The 21902-nt window shown below is 43.0% G+C and overlaps 1 protein-coding gene across 3 annotated transcripts; it reads right to left on the reverse strand.

Moving 5' to 3' along the window:
• Positions 1–878: 878 nt before the first annotated feature.
• Positions 879–14051, reverse strand: MORN4 (MORN repeat containing 4). Of its 3 annotated transcripts, none has more exons than XM_086379434.1 (5): positions 13939–14051; positions 6186–6279; positions 2954–3068; positions 2424–2533; positions 879–2197 (listed from the first exon to the last, which is right to left on the reverse strand). In XM_086379434.1, exons 2-5 carry the CDS (start codon positions 6250–6252, stop codon positions 2049–2051), a joined length of 441 nt encoding a protein of 146 aa, XP_086235560.1. In that variant the 5' UTR covers positions 6253–6279; positions 13939–14051; the 3' UTR covers positions 879–2048. The 3 variants fall into 3 exon arrangements, with proteins under 3 accessions (XP_086235560.1, XP_086235561.1, XP_086235558.1); XM_086379435.1 differs by having other exon boundaries at positions 13907–14051; XM_086379432.1 differs by lacking the exon at positions 13939–14051 and adding an exon at positions 11475–11606.
• Between the last annotated feature and the right edge of the window lie 7851 nt (positions 14052–21902).

Below are 21902 nucleotides of genomic sequence, written 5' to 3' on the forward strand. Positions count from 1 at the left end.
AAGAGTCAGACACAACTGAGCGACTTCACTTTCACTTTTCTCTAAAATGTTTAACCTTATTCAGTGATAATCTGACTAGTGGCAGGAAACCTGAGATGATTTTTTTCAAAAACTACTCTGGTTAAAAAGAAAGGTAAACAAATCCTTGTTTAGGGCAAGGACTAGAGGACAGAATATAAAAGGTATCAATCTTCAACAGAAACTGGGCATCTGACTGACACTTAGAAGCTTGGGGCTTAGTATCTGGGCTCTTCTCACAGTTGACTTCTAGAGGATCTGGGCTGAGGAGAATCAGGTTCAGGAATGGGGCAAAAAGTCAGGGCTAGGGAGGCAGGCTGGTGTACTGGGGAAGAGCTCAGCCTTTGAGCTTAAATTCTTGGATCTGTAGAGGCCTTAGTGTCAGCAAGATCCTGGAACACTATGTACATGCCCTGAACCTCATCGGTGATAGCAGGATAATAATGGTACCTTCCTCTCAGGACTTATAAGATTGTGCATATGAAAGGGTTAGTGCGGCAGGTGACTGTGCAAAGAGTTGCCCGAGATACCTGCTGGGTATAACGATAACCTGTTTCAGGACTTGGGCACCCTGACGTTCAAGATGAGTACAGTGGGGAAAGTGCTTTGGAGCCAAAAAGTCCCAGATACAAATCCTACCCAGCTCTGCTACTCACTAGTTAGGGCAACCTCAGCCTGTCTGCTGTTGTTGTGTTCTTTTTTTTTAAATTCTGCATGTGCCTACCTTGCAGAATTAGATGATATTTCATAGTAAAGTGTGCAACCCTCAGTTTCCAACCCTCATCTATGACTAACTTTTAGAAACAGCAAATGAGCCAATATCTATACAGATGTAGAGCAAGAGAGTCAGGAAAACCAAGTATAGGTAGTTCTGGCGATTTCTTTATTCCTCATAAGCACTTGTTTCCACAGTATAACACAGAGAATAAATAGAGGCACACAACTATCACTTCCACCACAGTCTGCTGTTGAGGAGACATTCAGTGTGAGGATAAGGGGCTGGGGATCAGGTGGGGCGTCTTGGGATCCCAGGGTAAGTGGAGGCCTCTGTGATGAATTGTGCAGGAGTGCAATCAATCCAGATCTGATCCCTAGGCCTGATGGCCAAAGCTCTTGGTGGAAGAGTCACAGTGAACCAAATGCTCTTTGAGTTCATTGCCTTCCCAAGATGGGTCAAATTCTACCTGAACCCCAAAGGGTTGAGGTGGGTCTGACCTACTGGTCCACTGAGAATGAGCTGTGTCAGCCCAAGCCGTCCTTGAGGATTCAGTTCACTCCATGACAAGGCCTGATGTGACCCAGAGATGTCTGCCCTTGACCTGGAGTAAGTAATAATTACAAGCTATAAGATGATTATTTACATCAGTTTCTTTCTGACTAAAAGGATCCTTTCCCATGTCTAAGGAAGGAGAGAGGGGCACAGATTACCTGCTGGAACTCAGGGTAGGAAGACAGCTTGTAAAGTCAAGGGAGAGGAAAACAGCACTTCACTGAACCCTTCACAGGGGCAACAAGCAGACACAGGACCAGGCTGGTCGGACAAAGCGGAAGGCCTGGGGCCATGGTGCCAACCGGGAATGCAGGACAACACACAGAGAAGCTCTGGTCTTGACTTTCACGGGACTGCTATACTGTCAAGGCCACCCCTACTGTTTCCTTCATTTCTCACAGAGCACTGAGCACTTGGCCCTCATCTGGGGCTGGGATCATCTGAACCAAATAGAGGCAGAAGGAAAATATTCTGCATCACTTGGCAGAAAATGAAGTAGAAAGGCAGCAGCCGGTCTGCACCGGGTGATCTATGGTGTTAGGGACAGAAGTACCAACGAGTAAGAGAAGGGAAGGACATGCTGGGTGACCACTGCTGCAGTGGCCCTAGCCTCAGACCTGTGACCAAAGCCCTGCCTTGCAGGTGACCGGCCCCTCCCGGGGCTTCTGCTCCATGGTCATTTTCGTCTCCTCTCACGTTGGGTTCATTTGTCCACCCTGAACGGGTGGTGGGCATTGCTGTCAGCCAGGCACAGCCCCCGTCAGGCAGTGAGGCTCCGGGCTGACTTGGAGGCGCTCTGGGCCCGCTGGACCACCGCCGAGCACTTCTCACGCCGCAAAAGCTTGTTGTTCTCGAACAGACCTTCATTGCGGGGTATTCCATGAGAACCATCAGGGAAAGTCAGCAGGCCTTTGACGGGGACAGAGAAAATAAGGGTGTGACAATGGCATTTGTGGCTCGGAGGCCAGCTTGCTACGTTGAAGCTGAGGGAGAGAAAATTTGCAGCTCTTGGGTGCTCAGTCCATGGACCCAGCACTCTGTATTGCTGGGTGTCCACAGAAGGATTAAAGCTGCAAAGGTGTGCTGCCACCCATTTACTCGCCTCAGTCACCTGTCCTGCTGGTTGGCAACTTACCTAAACCATCCACTCTGCCGTTTTTAAATTCTCCCTCAAAGGTCATGTTGTCATGTCGAATGAAGACTCCGACGCCGTTGAACTTGCCCTGGGCAAACTCCCCCTCATACCTGGGGAAACGTGAGATGTGAGCCTTTAGGATAACTGAGTCAGGCAGCTACCAACACCAAACATGTGGTTTATTAACGCTAAGGAGCAAAGCTGATTCCACTCTTCCAGAGCTCCCCCAACCCCACTCACCCATCTCACCCAGCAGAGAGGAGTCAGAGAGCCCAAATGATATGAGGCTCTAATCTCAAGGAAACAACCAAAGAGCACAGTGGTGGGCTGAGAGGTCACTGACCTCCTTGCCGTCTCAAATTTTAGATGTATTTATAAAGTAACCAATAAAAGAATGAATGCTACTCTTTGCCTGTTTTCAGAGAGTCAGGGACAAGCTCAGATTTGACCAGGTGTTTCTCGCTATCATTTTTAGATCAGAGCTTCCCTTCCTTAGTCTAAGGCTGGGAAAAGAATGACCAGGTACCCACCTTGAGCCATCTGAGAAGGTCAGCACCCCGAAGCCATTAAAGAGCCCATTCTCAAAATGGCCCAGGTAGGTGCCACCATCTGCAAACATCAGTTGACCAAAACCATGTCTGCGGCCTGAGCAAAGAGAAGACGGGTGTCAGGTTGGGATGGGGCAGCTTCAGGGCCCTCTGTCACTGTCTAACATCCTTTGCCTTGCATCACCCCCCAACAAAGGAAAGAAGACAGTGACATTAGCAGGGCAGAGAACCATTGCCCAGAGTAATAACTTGGCTCCAAGGATTGTTGCGGTGAAAAGGGAAAAAGAGCAGTGAGTTTTTCTTTCCCTTTCCTGAGATCAAAGAAGATAAAGAGAACAGTGAACAGGTCTGGACATTCCCAGTTTTTACTTTAACTTTTCCTAATCTGTAGTCTGTAACTGAAATTGCTTTTCTGCCCCCTAACTCTGCGTGAGCTACATTTTGCACCTATTACCCTTTGCATGCGTGTGGGCTAAGTCACCTCAGTCGTGTCCAACTCTTTGTGACCCTATGGACCACAGCCCGCCAGGCTCCTCTGTCCATGGGATTCTCCAGGCAAGAATACTGGAGTGGGTGGCCATGCCCTCCTCCAGAGGACTGAACCCACGTCTCTCACGTCTCCTGCATTGGCAGGCAGGTTCTTTATCATTAGCAGCACCTGGGAAGCCCTTGACTCTGCTACTTACATCCTGTGTCTGGTGCTTACCTTTATAGCACTCTCTCTGCAAACCACCTCGTGTAGTTTTTCTCTTTTTACATATCAGAAAGAAGGGGCAGGGCCACAGGACTGCCAGACTGAATTACTGGGATACTGACACCAGCCTGTGACTGGTTTTGAAACCATGCAAGAGGAAGAATACAAGATTCTTACACCTTCGCTCCTCATCACAGACCCCTGACTGCAAGCACTCATCTTATATAAGCCCATAGACTCCTTATGAAGCAGAGGGCGCACAGTTCTTGAGGCATGAGCCTACTGTATTTCCCTCTCTGCCTGCCGAGAATTAAAGCCACCTTTCTATTTTCTCCAAACTCTGTCTCCACATTTTTTTATTTGGATTGGGTGGGCAGAGAAAGCCAAGATTTTGGCCAGCAACAGCCATCAGATTTGGAGCAGATCTAAGTATGAAGGTAAGACAGCACTTAAAAATCACAATAGCTAAAAAACAATTTTTTTTAAACAAAAATCACAATAGCTAATGTTTACAGGGCCTTCACTATATGCCAGGGACTCTTTCAAACACTTTGTATTTATCATCTAATTTGATCACTACAACAACTTTAGGAGGTAGGCACAATACTATTTCTTAAATATTATTTAATATAATAGTATTTAATACTTAATACTTAAATACTATTTATTTTTATTTATAAGAGTTGACTCATTGGAAAAGACTCTGATGCTGGGAGGGATTGGGGGCAGGAGGAGAAGGGGACGACAAAGGATGAGATGGCTGGATGGCATCACTGACTCGATGGACGTGAGTCTGAGTGAACTCCGGGAGTTGGTGATGGACAGGGAGGCCTGGCGTGCTGCGATTCATGGGGTCGCAAAGAGTCGGACACGACTGAGCGACTGAACTGAACTGAACTGAATTAAAAATAAATAACAATATTATTTCCACTTTTTTTTTTTTTTGCCACACCATGCAGCATATGGGATCTTAGCTCCCTGACCAGGGATCAAACCCAAATCCCCTGCAATGGAAGTGCAGAGTCTCTACTACTGGATTGCCAGGGAAAACCCCTCTTTTTCCCATTAACAGATGCAGAAACCAAGGCAAGGGGAAGCTAAAAAAAAAGGTACTCAAGGTCATAGAGCAACCAAGAGGCAGAGCTAGACAGCAAATGCAGTCGGCACCCTGACTCGGGAGCCCTCAACACTTAACTACCTTGCCAGTCTAAGAAAAAATTAAAGTACCCTCTGAGACTATGAAGCTGTGGGGCAAACCTAACAGCCGGACTGGCAAGACTGGTTTGAGCTTTGCCCCATCAGTAGGGCTGTGTTTACCCACTGGACTGACCAGAGAACAGAGTAAGATACTAGAGAAACAGCAATGCCTTTCAGGGTACCAGGGAGTTCTTTTGGTGGATAGAGACTGCCCAGCAGAGCCTCAGGAAGACTCTCTTCGAAAATGTCACGTTGAAGGTGAGAGCAGTTTGGGAGGCAGGAGAAAAGGCTGGGATGTATGGAGGTAAGGTCACATCCCATATGCACAATTTCTCCTCTCAAATCTCAAGAATTCATCAGCCGCAGGGATCTACCATGAAAAAAGTGAGGTGTCTGGAAACGGTGTGAACTGCTCTTCGCTGGCACAACTATAAAGTCTAGTCTCCTCAGGGCAGTTCCTGGCTTGCTAGGATTGGACCCATGAGACTTTTAAGTGGCCAGACTGTTTCCAAGCTGAACATTATTAACCTGCTTCCTGTACAGTCTCAGGCTCTGAGGAATTCTGCCATGCCTATGAATAGATACTTCCAAGTATAATGAGCTGTCACAGGAAACTCAAGGCCATGGATGTCATCTTCTCTTGAGTGTCTGCCCTAATTTCCTCAACTTCTTTTTTTGTGTGTGTGTGTGTAATAAAGTTTTATTAAAGTATAAAGGAGATAGAGAAAGCTTCTGACATAGGCATCAGAAGGGGGCAGAAAGAGTACCCCTCCTCAACTTCTTAAGATTCCCTAGAATCACTGCAAGTGCAATGACAAGTCATTGCAATGAATTTACACTTTCTAACTTACAGGCACTAAAAATCACTCATTTTGCTCTGCTGAGTACATGAGCAGTTATAAAAACAGTTCCCAAATAATGCCACGAAAGGAGAAAAAGAGTTCTGGGGGTGGGGGTCCCCTGGTCGTCCAGTGCTTAGGATCCAGCGCTTTCACTGCTGAGGGCCCAAGTTCCACCCCTGGTCAGGGAACTAAGATTCTGCAAGCCATGAGGCATGGCAAAAAATAAACAATAAACGAGTGCTAAAACACTTTAAATTTAGAAGTGGGAACATTTAACTTATTTTTGGAGGTTGGCATAGTAGTAGCATTTTCCAATTCCTTTATTTATAATCCTAAAATTGAATAAAAGGAAAGGCACTATTTGGATTAAATCCTGGATACAGAAATGAAGTCTCATAAAGCTTGCTTATATGTCCTGATGTATTTCGCCTTCAGCCAAATGAAGGGTACATCACTGGATGTCCCCCATGGGTCCTCTCACCCTCCTTCCACTCGCCACGATACTCCTCTCCACTGGAGTAAGTGAAGGAACCTTTTGTCAGGGTCATGGTGACAGCTCACAAAAAGGATGAAATCTGCAAGAAACAACAGAAGAGAACCAGTGTCTCTTGGCTGGAGGAAAGGCCTGGAGAGCAATTTTATAGATACCTTCTAAAGGCTACCAGCCTGGTAAGCATGAGTACATTTAACAAAAATCCCCACCCCAAACCACCACCACCACCACCATCATCACCACCTCTGCCCAGTCTTATCCTCTTACTTGTCTCAACAAGTTTCAGCCAGTTGTAATTTTCTAAGCCCTGGGATGGAAATTTAGGATTAATCTTTAAGCATTTGCTTGATACCTACTATGTGCTTAGTCAATGCATAAAATATAGTCTTGTCCCTTGATGAGTTTGTAGTCTAGTTGATAAAAGTAACAACTGAAACACTGAGTAATACGAGAGATGATATAATTAAATGTCAAACTGGATGGCAGAGATTACAAAGACAAGGGATGGGCAGAATTTAAAAACAAGCAGTGAAGAATGCAAAGGGCAATTCCAGACTGAAAAAACACAGGGATGAAAGCACCAAGAGCAACATAAACATGACATGTGCAGTGGGAAATAAGAAGCCAGGTCCTGAAGGTTTATTTACAGAGTAATGGGAAGTAAATTCATTTATGTACACCCAGCCTAAATCTTAAATCTGACAAGAATCCAAACCCCCTCATTTTGGAGGGAGAACCATTTGGAGAAAACAAGCCCAAAGAGGTTAAGAACCAGTTTAGTGAGCAGTGACGATGATGGTGCCCATGCCTCCCTGACTGCCACTAGCTCTTTTCCCCTGTACCATGTCTCTGCTTTTAGGGTCAGGCCAGCTTAATGAGACCTTTGGAAGCTAGGCAGAAGGGTTGATGGCTGATAAGGTAGGGGGAAAGAAGAAACCTCTGGGGGTTACAACACAAACTATGAAAGCAGAGTCTAAGGAAAATGAATGTGGCAGAAGGAAGCAGGATGGGTTGGAACAGCAAAAGCCTACAGCCAGAAAAGCTACAAAAGATGTGATCGTTTAGTCAACTGTAAAAATGCACATGACATACTCTTCCTCCATCCACGTCTTTGCAACGTGACATGGCAGATCCTCCACTAAGAGGCAGGTTATTTATTTCTCTGCCCATTAGATCTGGGTGGGTTATCTGACTTGCAGACTGCAGATGCCTGGGTGAGCTCAGGCAGGACTGGAAGAGCTGCCCTCCTGAGCTCAGCCCTGAATTACACACCCACAGAATCACAGACTAAATAAATGGTGGTTGTTTTAGCCACTATAATTTGAGGATGGTGTGTAATAACACACCTAGCAAAAGCTAACCGATATGCCCAGGTTTGAGCTCCTAAGGCCTGAACTAGGGAGATAATAGGGTAAAGTGAAAGTGAAAGTCACTCAGTCATGTCTGACTCTTTGCGAACTTATATACAGTTCATGGAATTCTCCAGGCCAGAATACTGGAGTGGGTAGCTGTTCCCTTCTCCAGGGGTTCTTTCCAACCCAGGTATCAAACCCAGGTCTCCCGCATTGCAGGAGGATTCTTTAGCAGTTGAGCCACAAGTAAAGCCCAGGGTAATGGGAGCAGGAATTATTATTAGATATGTCACAGGATAAATGAAAACAACCGATAACATTTGGAGACTGGCTAGGTATAGCTTCATACAAGTGGTAAAAGAATGTTTACCTTCAAGGATATTCTATAAGAAGGGGTTAAGATACTCAAAACATAATTAAATATAAACAGAGATAAATAGAATGATTTGATATATTTTTTAGCATACAATCCCTATTTCTCTTTCTTTCTTTCTCTTCTTCTTATGCCCTCTCCTCTGGCAACTATCTTGCTTATTCTCTGTAGCTGTTTCTGTTTTGTTATGTTCATTCATCTATTTTTGTTTTATAAATACCATGTATAAGTGAAATCACATGGCATTTGTCTTTATCTGACTTATTTCATTTTAGCATAAAACCCTCTAGGTCCATCCATATTGTCACAAATGGCAAGGTTTCATTCTTTATTATGGCTGAGTAGTACTCTACCATATATATACATACACATTAATATGTACCACATCTTCTTTACCCATTCATCTATTGATGGGCACTTAGATTGTGTCCATATTTTGGCTATTGTAAACAATGCTGCAATGAACATAGGGATGCATATCTTTTCCAATTAGTGTTTTCATTTTCTTCAGATAAATACCCAGGAATGGTAGTACTGGATCATACGGTAGCTCTGTTTTTAATTTTTTGAGGCACTACCATACTGTTTTCCATAGTGGCTGTACCTATTTACACTCCCATCAATAGTACACAAGGTTTCCCTTTTCTCACATCCTTGCCAATACCTATAATTTGTTGTCTTTTTGATAACAGTCATTCTAACAGATGTGAAGTAATAGCTCACTGTGGGTTTTTAAAAATATTTTTAAAAATTTTATTTATGGCAGTGCTGGGTCTTAATTGCTGTGCACGGGCTTTCTCTGGTTGCAGCTAGTTGGGGCTATCCCCTGGTTGCGCTGCACAGACTTCTCATTGCAGTGGCTTCTCTTGTTGCAGAGCACAGGCTCTAGAGTGTGTGGGCTTCAGCAGTTGTGGCCCATGGGCTTAGATGTCCCTCAACATGTGGAATCTTCCTGGACCAGGGATTAAACCCATGTCCCCAGCACTGGCAGGCAGATTCTTAACCACTGGACCACCAGGCAAGTCTTCTCACTGTGGTTTTGACTTGCATTTGCCTGATGGTTAGTGATGTTGGCCATCCGTACGTCTTTGGAAAAAAATCTATTCAGGTTCTCTGCTCATTTTTTAATCAGGTTGTCTGCTTTTCTGAAATTGAGTTTTATGAGTTCTTTGTATATTTTGGATATTAACCCCTTATCAAATACATTATTTGCAAATATCTTCTCCTATTTAGTAGGTGGCCTTTTCACTTTGTTGATAGGTTCCTTCACTGTGCAAAAGCTTTTTAGTTTAAGTCCCATTTGTTAATTTTTGCTTTTGTTTCTCTTGCCTGAGCAAACATATCCAAAAAATATTGCTAAGACTGATGTCAAAGAGCACGCTGCCTATCTTTTCTTCTAGGAGTTTTGTGGTGTCACAACTTATATTTAAGTCTTTATTCCATTTTGAGGGTTTGTTCATTTGTACATGGTATGACAGAGTAGTCCAATTTGATTCCTTTGCATGTAGCTGCCCAGTATTCACAACACAATTTACTGAAGGGGCTATCTTTTCACCATTGTATATTCTTGCCTCTTTTGTGGTAGACTAGTTGCCCATATAAGTGTGGGTTCATTTCTCTGCTCTCTATTCTATATCTGTGTGCCTGTTTTTGTGCCTGTACATATTATTTTGATCACTCTAGCTGACAAGACGAGCCTGGTAGGCTGCAGTCCATGGAGTCGCTAAGAGTCAGACACGACTGAGCGACTTCACTTTCACGCATTGGAAAACGAAATGGCACCCCATTTGTTCTTGAAGAACCCAATGTTCTTGCTTGGAGAATCCCAGGAACCGGGGAGCCTGGTGGGCTGCCGTCTATGGGGCTGCACAGAGTCGGACACAACTGAAGCGATTTAGCAGCAGCAGCAGCAGCAGCAGCAGCTTTGTAGTACAGTTTGAAATCAGGAAGCATGATACTTTCAGCTTTGTTGTCTTTCTTAAGGTTACTTTGGCTATTCAGAATCTTTTGTGTTTCCTTACAAATTCAAATAACATTTTGGAAAAATATCAACAATTTTGACTAATGAGGTAAGTGCTGAGTAGAGGAAAAGTAAATTAAAGCCACTCATCTATTCTTTATCAGTGCCTTATGGGGTATTCTAAGTTTGGCCTATGTCATAATGATTTTGATACAGATGTTAAAAGCTCATAAGTGATCTGATGTGAAGACAGCCTGACCTGAACAGAGCAGAAGCCCTGTGCTCTCACCAAATACACAGGGATATTAATTTCTACCTCTATAATGAAGGCCAGCTTTGTGGAAGTTGGGTGGCTCAGACCATAAAGAATCTGCCTGCGATGCAGAAGACCCGGCTTCGATCCCTGGGTTGGGAAGATCCCCTGCAGGAGGGCATGGCAACCCACTCCAGGATTCTTGCCTGGAGAATCCCATGGACAGAGGAGCCTGGTGGGCTACAGCCCATGGGGTAGCAAAGAGCTGGACACGACTGAGTGACTTTCACTTCACTGCAGAGTCATTCCCATAGATTCACCAGGGATTTTTCTCAATTTTCCAGTTACTCAGGAGCTCCATATCCAGGGTCCCTTAAATAGTAGAAGACATCCCAAGACAAGGATCGGTTTCTTGTCTTAATGCCCCTCAATACCTCTAGGGTCTATTTCTCAGTGAGGTGATGCTGGCCTCTGGTATGCCATCTCTGTCGCATCAATGTTCCACAAGGTCAGCATCTAATTTCAGGCTCACAAGCTTCTTATAATCAACCCAGCAGCAGAGTATGCCTGGGGTAGAGGTCAACATGACTCCATGGAAAATACAACATTAATGAGAGGAAGAGACGCAGTTTGCCGTCAAAACTAAAGAGGAAAACTCTTTCCAGTACAGACAGACATGTTGACAGCTAGAGCCTACCATTGGCTCTTCCCAGAAATAATTACATCCGAGAACAAAACTGTCAGCTGTGGTATAAATGGTATGGTACTATTTCATTCCTTCAAAACAAATCAGAATATGAATGGTTGCATCTTCTACTAAATATTGAAACTAAACAACTGTTCTGATACATAAACACAAAATCATTATTTCCACAGGAAGATGATGTTAAGGACATTCCCTTTAAATGTTCAGAAGCAGCTAATTTGTCTTCAAAGTTTTGGAAGGAGTTATTGCAGTGCACATTGAGGAATCAGACTGATGATAAAGGGGCTCAGTCTCTTGTATGTTTACTTTTTCTTGTATGAAATTTCCAAACAGTGGCATCCCACCAGTAGAAGGAATCTGAAAGGGAATAATGCTTCTCTAAAATTTGAGGATTATCTAGGGACCAAGTACTAGCCAGCCCCTCCAATTGTAAACGTTTCGGTATGCTGTTAGCTTTTGGGCAATATATCCTAAACATTTCAAAGAAGTGAAAGAAATGAAAGATTAGCTTCTCATTACCAAATAGAGTGGACTGTATTTTCTGAAGATATTTGCGACCATATTTCCTGTCTTACACGTTCTTCTACAATTTGACCTCGCCACTGTCCCATCAAAAACTTGTGTCTAACTCACCTATGAATCTGGCCAGGCTTGTGATTGCTCCAACCAATAGAAGGTGATGGAAGTGATGATGTGTTCTGAGGTTAGATCATAAAAGGTGATGCAGTTTCCATCTTGCTCACTGGTAAACTTGAGCTCTGAGACCTGAGACACCACATAAGTAGTTTGATTATCCTGAGGCTACCATGCTCAGAGGCTGGGCCACATATAAAGTCACATGCGTTGGTGCTTTCAGTTAGCAGTCCTCATCACTGAACCACCCTAGCCTAGGCACCAGGAGTGAGTAAAGGAGCTTTCAGAATGATTCCAGCTCCCAGCCACTGAACCTGCATCTCAGCTGAAGTATCATGGAACAGAGTGAGGTCATTGCCATGATGCCCTCTCCAAATTCCTGACTCACAGGATCTGTGAGCATCATATGGCAGGTTTTAAGCAGCTAATTTTGGGGTAATTGGTTATACAGCAATTGTAACTGAAACATCATCTCTCAACCTAACCCTGCCACTGTCCTTTTCCATTTGTTTTTAATGTAGTATGTCTACAGGTACTACAAATTCTCATTCCTTTTTGTTCTAGGGATATAGAGCAAACTTCAATAGTTGCTTGTCAAAATGATGTCAGTTCCCAAGAACACAATGAGAAGTGCTAATTAAAGGAACCAGATGTACACTCCATTCCTCTCAGGCCATGGTTGAACACACTCGAATAGAAACTTCTACAAGTGTCCAAATAATTGATATTGTCACTGCCTGAGACAGTGTCAGGGTTTTCATTTATGACTTCTGTAATTAGCCATGCTAATTAATAGCTGTATAGCCACTGACCCAAAAAGGAACTTTATCAGTAATCATAGTTATTGAGATAAATCTAGTTTAATGAAGTATAGCCAGTGCTAATATAGACTACAAAAACCACCAATACTTTAATAAAGGATGCAAATCAGTATTTGTATCAGCTATTCAAAAAATCTTTTTAAAGAGAATAGATGACCTAGGAGTTTAGGGTTCAGATACATATGTGGAATCTAGCTAGAAAGTCAAGATAAGTCATCCTTCTTAACAGATGCCCACCCTTTCTCTCTTGATAGATAGGTTGCAAAGGATCAAACCAAGCATTTATCTAAAAGAAAATGACTATTTTGTCCCCATAAACCAACATACTGTTAGTCTACACAATCCACTATATCCTCACGATCTTTATTTTCTCCTGCCCCAGACATTTCCAAATAGAACTAGAAGGCAGGGATGAAAACTGTTGTTTCCATTTCATTTGTCTTTTTATAAAATTTCAGAAATCAAACTGGTCAAAAACATTTATGGATCCACTGTAATTAACATATATCCAAATCCAGAGGATTAAAAAAAAAAAACTAAAAGAAAGCAGATTTTCAGTTTAAGAATATTTTTTGAGGCATCCACTTTAACTACCCACACATATTAATAAGCGTCACATGGTTCCCCTAAAGCCACCCTCCCCAGGGTATGACAGTCTTGTCAAAGTTCTTTAAGCTCTAAGGAAAGCAGTTTTTAGGCTTTTAGAATTCCAAAAAGAAGAAAATGAAGGCTTTGATGAACAAAGATCAGGCTTGTAAGAGACCTAGAACAAGAAGTCAAATGTTCTTTTTAAAGTATTTTAAGTGAGCTTAAAATAATTGTCTCTTTTAAGTCTGTAAATCTCTTTCACTATAACAATTCTTCCTTCCACAGGAAAATTAAACAAATGTATCACTATTAGATAAAGGTCTTATTTAGGAAGACTGTGAGACAGTTAAGATTGCTGAAAGTGGAAAGAAAATCCTGACGCCAGAAAGAAGGTCAAAACAAAAAACCAGAGGCCTTGGGGCGATGGGACTGCCAGGATACTATTCTAGTCAATGAGAAAGTAAAATGCCTGGGCTGGGTTCTAACATAGTCGAGTGACTTCCGCTGGTACCTAAGCAGTTTGGAGATGCTAGACGTAGGGATGCCACCATCAGCTAATTTAAGCATCCCCTTTCCCAAGACTCACTGAGTGTGTGCGGGACGCCTCTCCACCAAAGTGTGACAGGCTAACCCTGAGCAAACAAAGCCCTAGACCGCAAGAAGGCAACTCTTCTCGTCGACCTCCCCATTTCTTCTCCCACCGGTCCTGGCCTTTCAGCACAGCTCCTTCCCTCCACCCGGGGTCAGCTCTTCCACGGGGGCGGGGTCTTCCGCTCACACAGGTCTGCCATCCGCTCTTCACAAAGCCCCCACCCACCCCTCTCGCTATCCCGGGCGCCATGGGCTCCCTCCGGCCTCAGACCCCGCAGCAGAGACGGAAGCCCGGGTTTTGGGACCCCCGCGGGTGCCACCGCCCCGGATGGACCCGCGCTCCCCAGCCCCTGTCATTTCGGGCTGGGGTCCCCAGTCCCTTTTGCCCGATCACACTCTCCCGGCCCCCTCCCACCCGTGCTGCCAGTCAACCTGGGCCGGGGCTTCAAGGATGATCGTCTCACCCCGACGCCGGGCTGCAGCGGCCCGGACCTCCGTTCCGCCCGGCTCGCCCTTGCCACCTGCCTCTCCGCGGCTACCTCCAGTGCCTGCCCTACTTGACGCCGCCATCCCGGGTAGCCACACTGGGACCAATTCCCGCAGCCCATTGGCTGTTACCTAGGCAACCGGTAGCAACGCCACTCCCCATTGGGCCAGCCCCGGGCTCTGCGCCATCTTTGTGCGGGGCAGTGTCTCAGGCTCCCTGCGCTAAATACCCGAAAGAGGGGTGGGGCTGAACCACAGTCACGTCTTAGCCACCGGGAGAACTCAGAACTCATCTACCAGGGGTAGCCTACCTAATTAGCCAAACCAAACCAAACCAAATCTGAGACAGAAACAGCAATGATCACCTACACCAGCGTCTCCTATCCTGCTTAGATCTCCGCAGTTGTCAAAGGCACCAATGAGGAGCTAAAGGACAGAACCCAAAACTGACTTTTGAGATTGCGACTTTGTAAATTGTAAAGAGCAAGACAGGACAACTGCAGTTTCATAAGTATCTGCCCTGTGCCAGCATTGTGATATCAGGGCACTTTTACATTCACTATACGGATTTGTGTTGTCGTTGTAATCACTCATACCATTTATATTTAAAATATAGTGTCAAGATTGGAACAAATCCTTTCAAATATGCACACCAACCAACTTACCCATATTTATTTACTGAACAATGTGAAAGCTGCATGATGCTAGGTTTTGCCAGGTTAGAATAGACATGATCACCGCTCTCATAGGATTTACTGACTCCACGTGGAGAAGAAAAGATTCGTGCAAGTGCAAAAATCCAAGACTATTTAATTATTAAGAGAAGGCAAGCACGTGAACAGAGTAAGTAGATTTTTCCTCTGAATTTGGATTTCCTAATCTGTAGACTAGGGTGGTAATAGCAAGGAGAAGGCAATGGCACCCCACTCCGGTACTCTTGCCTGGAGACTCCCGTGGACGGAGGAGCCTGGTAGGCTGCAGTCCATGGGGTCGCTAAGGGTCAGATACGACTGAGCGACTTCATTTTCACTTTTCACTTTCATGCATTGGAGAAGGAAATGGCTACCCACTCCAGTGTTCTTGCCTGGAGAATCCCAGGGACGGTGGAGCCTGGTGGGCTGCTGTCTATGAGATCGCGCAGAGTCAGACACGACTGAAGCGACTTAGCAGCAGCAGCAGCAGCAATAATGATAAAGTCTCCCCAGAACTTGTACGAAAATACAATATAAAATTCTCAGTACTGTGTCTGACCTTGTAGGAGTCTGACACTGTAAGTCTTCAGTAAACTGTAGGTTTAAATGATTGGGATTCAGTCTTCAGATCCCATCTTTGCTACCAATTGTGTGTGCCTTCAAGCAAGTTGGTAAGCTCTCTAGCCTGTGAAATGAGTTTACACTAGCAAACCTATAAGATTTGGTCCAGCTCCAACTCACTGGTTCAAGAAGCTGAACTACGTGGTGTTAGCTATGGATATAAGTACAGTAGTTGAGAGAACATAGTGTTAATAAAACAGATATTAGATTGGAGAATGTGTAATTAGAAAATATGAAGAAATAAAGTTAAATAGACTGGTCAAATTATGGAAAGACTTGAAAAATTAGAAGATATGTTTTGCAAAATGTGGTTTCTCAAATCTGCAAATTTGTAGACACAGAAAGTAAAATAGAGGTTACCAAGAGCCAGGGGAAGAGGAAAGTATTGTTTAACAGGTACAGAGTTTTTGTTGGGATGAAAAAAAGCTTTGGGTATAGATAGTGGTGATAGTTACACAACATTGTGAATGTATTTACTGTCACTGAATTAGACACATGTGGACAGTTAAAATGATAAATATTACATATATTTTGCCACAGTAAAAAAAATATGGTTTCTTGATCAGAGTGGTGACACAATCAAACCAGTGTTTTAAGAAAATTAATCTGGCACTGACACCAAAGATGATCAGAGAGAGAGTGAAAGCAGAGAAGCACACTCAGAAGCTCTGACAGTTGCGGGGTGCCGGGCTGAATGTCCAGTGCAATACAGCAGTTAACTGCTGGCTATCTGTTTTGCTGCAGTCCGTGGGGTCGCAAAGCGTCGGACACGACTGAGAGGCTGGACTGAACTGGTCTGTTTTGCACATGATGGTGTGTATGTGTCAGTGCTGCTCTCTTGATTTGTCCTGTCCTTTCCTCCCCCATCTCCTGTGTCCACTATATGTAAAATAGATAGCCAATGGGAATTTGCTACATGTCTCAGGAAACTCCAACAGGGGCTCTGTATCAACCTAGAGGGGTGAAATGGGGAGGGAGATGGGAGGGAGGTTCAAGAGGGAGGGGATATATGTATACCTATGGCTGATTCATGTTGAGGTTTGACAGAAAACAACAAAATTCTGTAAACAATTATCCTTCCATTAAAACTAAGTTAAAATGTATATATAAAGATTAAAATATCTAATAAGTTCATACTGGTAAGTCCAATTCAAATATGGGACTGCAAATCTTTTACTTAATTTCTTCCACTCTATGTCTCTACTTTTCTTCTACCCTGATTCTCAAGGGTACAAATGATGTTAAAATATCTCACAATTACTTATTTGGTACATTCCACACAATTGGTAAATTATACGCAATTGACAATGCTAATATTACCATCATGGTATTGCCAAAAACAGTTGTTTTGTGCATATTCTCTCCCCATTCTCCTCATCCTTTTTTTTTTAATTATACTTTATATTGTCACTTTGCTTATTTAACTTATATGCAGAGTACATCATGTGAAATGCCAGACTGGATGAAGCACAAGCTGGAATCAAGATTGCTGGGAGAAATATCAGTAACCTCAGATATGTAGATGACACCAACCTTATGGCAGAAAGTGAAGAGGAGCTAAAGAGCCTCTTGATGAAAGTTATAGAGGAGAGTGATAAAGTTACCTTAAAACTCAACATTAAAAAAAATTAAGATCATGGCATCTGGTCCTATCACTTCATGGCAAATAAATGGGGAAACAATGAAAACAGTGACAGACTTTATTTTTCTGGGCTCCAAAATCACTGCAGATGGTGACTGCAGCCATGAAATTAAAAGATGTTTCCTCCTTGGAAGAAAAGCTGTGACCAACCTAGACAGCATATTAAAAAGCAGAGACATTACTTTACCAATAAAGGTCCATCTAGTCAAAGCTATGGTTTTTCCAGTAGTCATGTATGAATGTGAGAGTTGGGCCATAAAGAAAACTGAGTGCCTAATAATTGATGCTGATGCTTTTGAACTGTGGTGTTGGAGACTCTTGAGAGTACCTTGGACAGCAAGGAGATCAAACCAGTGAATCCTAAAGGAAATCCGCTCTGAATATTCATTGGAAGGACTGATGCTGAAGTGAAGCTCCAGTACTTTGGCCACCTGATGTGAAGAACTAACTCATTGGGAAAGACCCTGATGCTGGAAAGATTGAAGGCAGGAGGAGAAAGGGGCAACAGAGGATGAGATGTTTGGATGGCATCACCAACTTGATGGACATGAGTTTGAACAAGCTCTGGGAGTTGGTGATGGACAAGGAAGCCTGGCATGCTGCAGTCCATGGGGTCTCAAAGAGTTGTACAGGACTGAGGACTGAACTGAACTGAACTGACACTTTATTAAAAAAGAAAGAAAGAAAGAAAGAAAGAAACTATTGCAACAATGTAGCTAAGACATCCTGAGAGTACCAAAACTATGGAGGGATCAGTGAGGATGGACAGAAAGGGGTAAATATGAAACACATTTCATAGAAATAACTAATAAGAAGCAATGTAGTGTTGAAGGCATGGAGGTAGTCTGACTGGATTTGGGTCCAGCTCTGCCATTTATCAGCTGCGTGACCGTTGGCAGGTTAGTTTCCTTGGTTTCCAACATCATAAGGCTGTAATGCTAGTTACATGGCTTAATCCCAGTAATGCATGTAAAACCACATGCTTAGCATTTTGGTAAGTGGTAGATGGCTCAGTGGGTAAAGAATCTGCCTAACAATGCTGGAGCCACAGAAGACAGGGGTTTGATCTTTGAGCGGGAAAATCCCCTGGGGGAGTAAGTGGCAACTTACTCCCGTGATCTCGCCTAAAGAATCCCATGGACAGAGCAGCCTGGTGGGCTACAGTCCATGGGGTCGCAAAGAGTTGGACATGACTGGGCAACTAAGCATGGATTCAGCACAAGCTCTTAAAATGTCTAGGGAATGTACTGACACTTTTCAGTAAAAGGAAAATCAAGCTCTTAGAGGTAAATACAGAAATAATTTCTGGGGGGTTTCTATAGATAAAACTCAGAATTCAAAGGAGAACTCTGAATCTTGGAGCTCTCCTTGACCATAATTTGAAGCTTAAAGGCTAAATGAGATGAATAGTACTAAGAGGTCACCTCTGTGGCTATGGCCCCTGGGACATAAGAGGCTAGTATTACATAATTATTTGATGTCTAGTTAGGAAAAGGAAATACATGTCTTATAACTGAAAAGGAAAACTGAACCGTCTGTATGGACCTTTGCCTAGGTTTACTTGGCAAAAAAAAGTGTTTAAGACATTCCTTTTGTTAAAAATAAGACACAGGCCGCAAATAGAATCACTTAGGCTAAGCTCTATGTCACCAAACCTAAACCTAATACCTTTCTTAATTACTGTTTCAGCCTCTCCCAGACATGGAATCTTAAACTAGGCAATCTGGAATTACCTGGTCAGCACTAGTGAGGTAATCTTTCTAATAGATCCTGTCATCCTGGCTCTTAAAGGAGGGGAATCTTGCCACAACCAATCTGCTTTCGCTGTAACTTCCTTGGCTCTTTGCCCTCTGCCTATATAGGTCTTTCATTTTGTGTAGCTCCTCAGAGCTCTTTTCTATCTGCTAGATGGGGTGCTGCACAATTCATGAATCATTTAAGAAAGCCAGTAAGTTCTTTAAAATTTATTCAGTTGAATTTTGTTCTGTAACACCATCAGTTCAGTTCAGTTCAGTTCAGTTGCTCAGTTGTGTCCGACTCTTTGCGACCCATAAACTGCAGCACACCAGGCCTCCCTGTCCATCACCAACTCCCAGAGTTTATGCAAACTCATGTCCATCAAGTCGGTGATGCCATCCAGCCATCTCATCCTCTGTCATCCCCTTCTCCTTCTGCCCCCAATCCCTCCCAGCATCAGGGTCTTTTCCAAGGAGTCAACTCTTCGTATCAAAGTATTGGATTTTCAGCTTCAGCATCAGTCCTTCCAATGAACACCCAGGACTGATCTCCCCTACTGTCTTCAATTTAAGTCTGAATTTGGCAATAAGGAGTTCATGATCTGAGCCACAGTCAGCTCCAGGTCTTGTTTTTGCTGACTGTATAGAGCTTCTCCATCTTTGGCTGTAAAGAATATAATCAATCTGTGATGTCCATGTGTAGAGTCTTCTCTTGTGTTGGAAGAGGGTGTTTGCTATGACCAGTGCGTTCTCTTGGCAAAACTCTATTAGTCTTTGCCCTGCTTCATCCTATATTCCAAGGCCAAAGTTGCCCGTTACTCCAGGTGTTTCTTGACTTCCTACTTTTGCATTCCAGTCCCCTATAATGAAAAGGACATCTTTTTGGGGCGTTAGTTCTAAAAGGTCTTGTAGGTCTTCATACATACAATTAAACAATAGTTCTTTTAGTTCCCTACTTCTAGTTAGTTGGGGCAATAATTTGATTCAAGAAAGAATGATTTTTAAATATTGGTTACAATGTGGCTGGTCATCTTTTGTGAAAACCTATGCTTTTAGTCTGTTGGTTACTTTAAACATAAAAACAAAAACAACATCAACAATATTAACAAAATTAAAAGTTACCATTCGTTGAATGCTTTTTCATGTGCTAAGCACTATGCTTAGTGTTTTATGTACTTATCTTGATTCCTACTTAACCAATTGAGGAAGGGATGATTACTCTCATTTTATAGAGGAGGACGCTGAGGCTTAGAGAGTTTAGTAACGTACAAAATAATGTGTGGAGCTGGAGTTGAAACTCAGATGTCTCTGATTCATTCTTTTCCCAATGATGAAATAAATATTCACATTTTAAGACAAGAGAAGAACTTGAACTTAAACATTTTGTCTGCCGGTTTGGACTTCCTTCTTCCTCTCTAGTGTGGACTGTGCATCTGCCTTATGCATTAATCAGACCTCCTCAATGGCGAAATACCTGCTCAGCTATAAAGATAAAATTTTCTTCTTCTGGCTCCAGCCATATAACTCCTTAGAAAATAATGTTCATTTCTCAATCCTTGTGTGTACAGACATATTTGGTGAACTATTAACATATGTACAATTCCAGTATATCATTTCCCTTAACGATAGCAATTAGTGAAGAACAGACTGATTCAACCACCTGGGGAGATACTAGACTCCGTTTAATAGAAGTTCTTAGCTGAAATACTTACTTATGACTTTATTAATGTTACTAGGTATGTTACTTGTATTCTGCCTATTTTATGGAATTATTGTTTCTCGCATTACCAAATGTGAAACTGAGTCTCCAGTAAAATTAATGATGATTAGTTGACTTGAAATGACTGACCAGATACATAGTCCTATAGATCAATGATGTAATATTGTAACTCTAGATATGGGAAGAAACAACAAAAAGGAACTATTTTCTGGACCACAACAGACAAGTAGGACAGGTGGTCAAGAGGCTCTGGGATACTGTTAACAGAGCCTAGTCCAGTAATAGCACATGGAATGGCCTATGAATGAAGTTCTGACCTGAGCTTGGAATCCACACACCATGGGACAAATTGGTCACAAAATGCTTCCCAAGCCCTGGCTGAAATTAAGACCGAAAGAGAAGGGACTGTAAAATAAAGAACGTTACCCACCATTCAGTTCTACAAGAATCAAGTCATTAGGCTCGGCAGTCACTGACCTACAATATTTGCCATGATGTGATGGGACCGGATGACATGATTTTAGTTTTTTGAATGTTGATTTTTAAGCCAGCTTTTTCACTCTCCTCTTTCACCCTCATCAAACATTAAGTAAGATATCTGTTCCTTGTGAATAGCAGTAAACCTCTACCAAGATGTGTGCTTAACTGCAGTACCTATACCTCAAAATCATGCTTCCCCTCCCCTCTTCAGAACTGTGTTCATAGTTGTCTGAGAGATGCTCTCCAAGATTATAATCTTCAGGCTGGATGAAATAAAATTTTCCATTTCTTTTGTAAATTGACTACTGATTACTCCCACAGTGCCCGCCCCCACTCCTCCCAGTGATCTAATTCCAGTCTTCCTTTAAGACTTAGCTCATAGCACATGCTGAACTTAAAGCCTTTGCTGACTCTCCAGTCAACCCTGAAATTGCTGAACTCCTATTATGGAGTTTCCAGCTCTCATTATTGGCTCTTTTTCTTCTACTGCCTCAGAGAGCTGTGGTCTTCAGCTTGTGGGCAGGGGCTATATCGTCCTTCTCTTTTCCACTAATAAAAATATACTGAGCACCTACAAAGTCTAGACACTGAGGTCTCACAGTGATGAACAAAAGAAGTCATGGACTCTGACTTCTCGGATCTCATAATTTTTTAGGCTAATGGTACTGTATTTTTCTTCAATTAACAAGCACTGAGATTTGAGTCACGCATTGTGTAAACTGCATGAGGACTGGAATTTTTAAAAACTTTTTTACTTAGAGCAGGGATTTTGTTTCTTTGCTTCACTCCTGGCTCTCTCGAAAACAGTAGGTGCTCAATAAATATTTAATGAATAAGCGCAGGATGGAATGACTCAGACATAAAGACCACAGTTCCCTGATCTCACAGCTGGCTCATAGTAGGTATTCAAGAAATGAGTGACTGACTGATGAAGTCACTTCAGTTCAGTTCAGTCATTCAGTCGTGTCTGACTTTTTGTGATCCCATGGACTGAGGCACGCCAGGCCTCCCTGTCCATTACCAACTCCTGGAGTTTACTCAAACTCATGTC

The sequence above is a fragment of the Bos grunniens genome, chromosome 26, assembly GCF_055505025.1.
Source record: "Bos grunniens cultivar Pamir isolate PY7600 chromosome 26, Bosgru_T2T1.0, whole genome shotgun sequence".
NCBI lineage: Eukaryota > Metazoa > Chordata > Mammalia > Artiodactyla > Bovidae > Bos > Bos grunniens.